This window comes from Lepeophtheirus salmonis, unplaced genomic scaffold (assembly GCF_016086655.4).
Source record: "Lepeophtheirus salmonis unplaced genomic scaffold, UVic_Lsal_1.4 unplaced_contig_1632_pilon, whole genome shotgun sequence".
Classification (NCBI taxonomy): Eukaryota; Metazoa; Arthropoda; class Copepoda; order Siphonostomatoida; family Caligidae; genus Lepeophtheirus; species Lepeophtheirus salmonis.
In genome coordinates this window covers 10840-17345 of record NW_027291856.1, presented here as the reverse complement: position 1 = coordinate 17345, position 6506 = coordinate 10840, and the positions used below count along the sequence as shown (strand labels likewise).

The window sequence follows — 6506 nt, the reverse complement described above, 5'->3', positions numbered from 1 at the left end:
ACAGCTGTGGACTTTAGAATTTTTTTTTTCCAAAAAGTTAAATAATTTGTGAACAGTTGTAGATTTTTGTAATTTGAAATTCTCCAAAAATCAATTTTTGGAGAATTACTATGGATTCTGTAATAATAAATATAATATTAATAAACCGGGTTTTAAAATGAAAAAATCACTTAACCTCATCTTCTTAATAATTAATTTATTACATTTTTTTTTAGATCCACGAAATATGGCATCCGGAGCTAGTGTTGTAGCCCTTCTCCTTAAAAAAGTCACAAAGTCAGAGTATGAAAAGCGGATATTGAATGAGATATTCGATCAAGCCGATAAAAACAGAGATGGACAAGTTGATCCAAAGGAATATATCAATGCAATTCAACGGAGAGGAATTGCAATAACCCTGAAGAGGTTCAAGAAGTTTTCAATATTGCAGACAAGAATAATGATGGGTAAATTATTGATTATTTCATTGTTTTCTGATAATATTTTTCTTTTTGGAAAAGATATATAAAACGGAAGTTGCGTGATTTTGTTTGGTCATTTTTTGCGTTTATTTTGTGACTGAACAAATTATATGCAAGTAATAAGATATTATCATTGTTTCAAATATTAGTCAATTACATTTTAAGATTCTAAAGCAATTTTTTATACCGGTGTAGCAATAATCATAACATACAGATACAAGATTCAAGTTAAACTCAACGCTCAAGACACTAGATATGAGGCAATAAGATAAACAAAAACAGTTTAATAAAATAAAGTGTATACATGAAAATGTATAGTATATATCAATGTCCAGGGGTGTCCGCAGGGGAGTGCTGGTGTTGCTGTAGCTTACCCAACACCAATTAAGGAATTTATTCTTACTAAAAAATATAATATTTAAAATTTTTCAAATTTTATTTAAAAAAAAAAATATTATATTTCAAATTTAATTTTGAAATTATTTTCAGTAAACTTTAATTTTTGTGAACAAATGTAGATATTTGAAAAAAATTAAATATTTAATTTTAGAAATTTCTTTCTAAAAGAATTATTTTTTTCTCAACAGGTCTGGATTTTTGAATTTTTAAAAAAAAAGTTTTATTTTTTGAGAATAGCTGTTGATTTTTAAATTTTTTTAAAAATTTTTCAAATTATAAGTTTTTGAATTAAAAATCCAAAAGCCAGGCCCCCCTCTCATCCAAAAACAAAAATATTTATATAATCCTTCAGACGCCCTGATGTCAACTATCACTTGTGTCTTAATATGCTTATTCCTAATAGTGTTATGAACGTTCCTTGCTTGGTTAAACTCTAGTAAGCAGAGAACAATTTCCTAATATAAGGGATACACCCTTGGAAACTATTTCAGCTAAGGGATGTCATTATAGATATGAGCCAGTAGCAATATATGGGATATCCTTTAGTGATTACTATCCAATACCCATATGAAGGATACAATTTTGTAATAGGGTGTGAGCAAACTTTAAAACATATATTATCCGTAAGGTAGTATGATAGTTTATAGCTTGTTCTTTAAAATGGGACATGCTGAGAAGAATTTTGAAAATAGCCTCTATGTGAGTAATATAGACCTATACTTTATATTAAATAATATTATGATGCAGGGAGATGTATTATTTTGCTGCAAACCAGGGCCACTTTCTGTTGCTTTGTTTAGAAACTACTACGGGAATGCCCCATTAAGCCTTATTTAAAAATAGTGGCAAACTGTTTCGTATTCAAAATACTAAAGATTTTACTGAAGGAATTGAATTGGTAAACTGACATAAGTACTTTCACTTAACATTTGTGATAATATCCCTTTTTATATTGCTTTAGAGGCTTTTAAAAGGCTACTAATTAGGATACAGAGCTAGAGAAAAACCAGAGTGTCAACCCTTTTTTACTGGATTCAAATGTATACGTATACTTAAACAATTTTATCCTATGTTTCACATTTAGATCTATTAAATACTTCTTTCCACCTTCAAAATATAAAAAATGTTCGAGAAATGTCTTTCTGAACTTATGTAATGCCATTATAAATTCAAAAATCTGGTATTCTTACATACAATTAAAATCTAAAGCTTAATCTGTATATTAAATGTGAATGTCTGTATGTGTGTGCGTGTGGTTTTTCAGAGAATCACACACAAACCAAAGAATTGATTTTGGTGAAATTTATTATGTAGCTTTTTTCCAGACGACTATTTCTTATGAAACAAAAAATAAAGAAAATAAAATCTCAAGAATTATTTTCGCTGAACGTTGCTTTGTATCTTTGCACATTTAAAAAAAGGAAAAAGAAAAGGAGATTATAAGATTTAGAGAATAAAAAGAAGAGAGAATTAAGACAAATGCTTTTTGACTTTAGTATTAAAAATGAGCAAGCTACTATTCAAGATTGAATATTTTTTCTTCTCTAAACCTTATAATCTCCTTAAAAATAGCAGAGGAGTTCAGAATTAATTTTAATTTCTTAATGTCCTGTGTAAGGTTTGGCAAACTTACTCTAGTAAATATGAACAGTGAACAAATTGAGATACATAATTTAATTGGATTTATGCGGAGGTTATGCAAACAACCGAGCGCACAAATATATTTTACAACTGAATATTATGTAGCTGTATTAATTAAATAATTAGGACAAAATTGATAATTGAGCTCTTTTTGAACGGAGGTTATATTTTTGCCTCTGTTTGTTTGTTTGTTAGTCACCAGGATTAATTCAAAAGTTACGGATCAATATTGATCAAACTTAAATTATATATAGTTGTAGTAAGAGCTCTTTTAATTTTAACCAGTCAAGGCATTACAAAAACATAAGAAATGTACTATCCACCATAATTTTAGAATGCATTGAGATACATCACTCTATTTGATTTTAGGTGGAGATTTTGTGTTCAACCGTGTGCCATTCTAGTTATTATTTGTAACACTTTCTAACACAAAGGTATATAACCACCCATTATGGAAGTAAATACAAACTATAAGTAGAATGGCACTCGTTAGATCACAAAACCTCTATGTAAAATCAAATTGAGTTATATATCTCAATTTTTTCCAAAGTTAAGGTCGATTATGCATATTTTACATTTGTATTACCTTGATCTACAGCTCTTAAAATTTAATGGCCGCTTACTGTGACCATATATAATCTTCGTGGCAACTTTGAACAAAATCAGTAGGTAACATTTGTTGTAACCCTGGAGACTAACAAACACACGGGAAAACTTAAACTTCATTGGCAAAGCTAATTATTTTGATTGTTTGTCACTTTACACAATTATTTAAAGGATTTGATGAAATTGCTCCACACTATACCTTGAATTCATTTTTCATACTTGAATACTAATATCTGTTATTATTCCATTCCACAGATTCCTTGACCGATCCGAATTTTGTATTGAAGAATTTAATGATGGCCGCAATCCCACACGCTCAGAGCTGGCATTTAAGATTTACGATCAAAATGGGGATGGCCAAATTGATCAACAGGAAATGGCCTCCATTTCTGGAAAGAAATTAACAAAGACTCAAATTGAAAATGTTTTCAAAGTGAATGATACAGACAAGGATGGAAAGTTGTCCTATCAGGAGTTTAGTGCCATGATAGACAAGGGAAAAAATCGTTTAAAGAATAAGAAGGCAGATAATTAATTAATTTAAAATGTATAATTATTTTCAACTATTTTTGATCTGACGTGCATTTATTCAATTAATGTTTACTTCCAAATTATTTGCATATCCTAATTATTCTTTACTACTTTATCGTATTTTATTAATATAATATTAGTACTGCTCTATTTTGCTTTGCCATTTTAGAAATAACTCTTGCTCCATTCTGATATGTCTCCATTTCAATTACATATTTTCTCATATGTTTACTTCATTATAACTTACTTAAAATTATAACAATCGTGATGAAAAATACAACTACAAATAATTTTTGCAAATTATTATATATAGCAAAGTTTGTCCACATGTTTTCATTTTGCATTTAATTTCTGACTACTTGATCTCAGAAAAGACAATGTAGCGTTGAGTGTGCGTAGCTACAGCTCAGCGTGTCATATTAAAAAAAAAAAGAAAAAGGGATTATTACCTGCCTAGGTAAATGAATCAAAGTTTATTTCCCTACCAAGGCATCACTTTTGAGTGTGGACTTAATATTTTAGAACTGGGTGACTACTTGATCTATGAAATGATTTTGTATAGCTAAAGCTCAGCGTGTCATATTAAATAAGAAAAGAAAAAGGTAGTACGCATATATTTTAACTAAGAATAGTTTGTCGGTCGACGCCTTCTTTTGAGTGTGTGCTTAATATCTTAGAATTGCTTGACTACTTTACATAAAAAATAACCATGCACCAATGTGTGTGTGTAGCTAAAATTCAGTGAGTCATATTTAAAAATAAAAAAAGGAAGGCTTGTTTATGTATATTAATAAAGCAAAGTTTGTCTGTTGACAAGAATATTTTTGAGCGTGCACATAGTATATCAGAACTGTATGACTGCTTAATAAAAGAAATAACAATGTATCAATGATTGTGTTTAGTGTACAGTTCTGTTCGTCAAATTAATAATAGAGTAAAAATATCGATATTATTAAATCAAAGTTTGTGGTTTTTTTGTCCGTTTGTCGACGACGAAACACTACGAGTAATATCGGGTACTCCCGCTAGTTTTATTATATATTGCTAAAAGTTACGCACCATTTTATGGAAGTAACGATGTTACACAAAAATATGCATAAACTTGAAAGGATTTCGATCGTTAACTAGTACATGTTTCATTCGGGACTTGTAAAGCCCGAGAGATTGCGTGACAATTATTCCTTTAAAACTAAAAACGACAAAAGCAAATAACACCGATGTAGCAAGTCAAAAGAATTCCAATCATCGAACTTAATGGCGCGGATCAAAGGATTGCGGACATTAACACGCTTCTAAAATATCTTAGAAGAACTGCTTAGCATAGTGTCGATACTTTTGAGGAAAAAAAGAAAACACCCCAAGATCAAAATATTGGCCAAGGAGGGACAAAATCTGTATACCCCTACCCCCATTTTGGGGAACCTAATTTCTGAAACCCAAACTCACCGGATCTAAATCCTTGTAAAATAGGTTTTTGGAAAAATATTAAGAATAAGGCTTATGCTAGCTTTGATACCAAAATATGTCTTTGAAGTCTACAATTGTCAAGGGAAGGACCAAGTTGGATTCTGCAGAGGTCGCAAGCACTTACAAATCTTTCAAATCCCGTGTTGTCGTGGAAGCAGATGGAGAACATTTTGAAACACTAATAATGTTTATTATATATGTGTCATTGCAAACAAAATTACAGTTTTTTTTGTGTATAAGGCTTTAAAGTTTAAGTGAGTTTACCTGTAGCACCCTGTATATTTTTAATAAAATAATTATTGCTTTTATTAGACACGCAATCTCTCAATAATAAATTATGTTAAAAGATTAGTATGATAATTCATATATGTATGTATATAGTGATTCTAAGTAATTATAGTCCATGTCTGTCGAGGGAAAAATATTTTGGTTCGATGAATTATTATTATTTCTTGTTTAAGCATTCTAAATGTGTACGTATGACTATTGTATATGCATAATTGATGGCTGTCTTTTACTCAACAAAAATGAGGGAAGGACACCACATATATATTATAAATAGAGTTGTGAAAAATATGGCCTTAAACTATTACAATAATTTTTGTATTAGCAATATGAATCGTTTTCCATTTTCCATACCTCTATTTTATCATATTTTTCTTTAATTTTGGAGGAGGGAACATCCAAGTTCAAAGTGAATGTGCTCATGAATGAAAGAAACTAACATAAATGATTTGTTTGGGAGTTATGAGGGTAAATCCTAGTAATACTCGTAGTAGAATGGAGGATCAATAGTGATGTGTCAGTCCTTATTTATTTGATACAGTCCAAGCTTAGGACCGGTCCTATCACTCATTGGAATCGGTCTATCGGACCGTTTGTAATAGAAAAGATTAAAACAAAAAATAAAGTTGAGTGACGTCATCAAGGGCCAAACTTTACAAGTTTTAGGACTCAACAGTAAGGATCAACATCGAACTATTTCCTGCCAATGTCCTTACTAGATACACAGTAGGATTTGTGCTTATTTCTTTACCCAATAGCAGCTATTATTTTTTCTTTCTTTTTTAAACATATCTGTAAGTCATATTTGCAACAACTCTAGTAATACATATTAGCTTCCATACTTTTTATAATAGTCCTAACGTGTTTTTAAAAAATGTCTTGTTTTTATGAGAGTGTAACAAATTAATAAATATCCACTTCCTCAATTGATTCAGTAATCCCCCTGTGGTTCCTCCTGTTGTAAGATGGATCCCCTTTAAAAAGCTTCTTGATCGAGAAATTTTTTATGTTGGTCTCAGGGAGGTGTTGTAAAATGATGATCAGCTGTTGGGACCTCTCAGTCCATTTATGATTCATAGTGCCCGTTAAAAATCAGATTGGACAACTGACATAGAT

The 6506-nt window shown here is 30.3% G+C and overlaps 1 protein-coding gene across 1 annotated transcript; it reads left to right on the top strand.

Annotated features, from left to right (window-relative positions):
• Nucleotides 1-226: 226 nt before the first annotated feature.
• On the top strand, nucleotides 227-3924 carry LOC139907476 (uncharacterized). The gene is made up of 3 exons (XM_071893904.1): nucleotides 227-282; nucleotides 384-446; nucleotides 3363-3924. Exons 1-3 carry the CDS (start codon nucleotides 227-229, stop codon nucleotides 3640-3642), a joined length of 399 nt encoding a protein of 132 aa, XP_071750005.1. The 3' UTR covers nucleotides 3643-3924.
• The last annotated feature ends 2582 nt before the right edge of the window (nucleotides 3925-6506 follow it).

Excerpts from the sequence above, each read along its gene's own strand:
- LOC139907476 (XM_071893904.1), top strand. The coding sequence starts at position 227 with ATGGCATCCGGAGCTAGTGTTGTAGCCCTTCTCCTTAAAAAAGTCACA. Across the intron at positions 283-383 it reads AAAAAAGTCACAAAGTCAGA|GAATTGCAATAACCCTGAAG; the intron begins GTATGAAAAGCG and ends TTCAACGGAGAG. Across the intron at positions 447-3,362 it reads GCAGACAAGAATAATGATGG|ATTCCTTGACCGATCCGAAT; the intron begins GTAAATTATTGA and ends TCCATTCCACAG.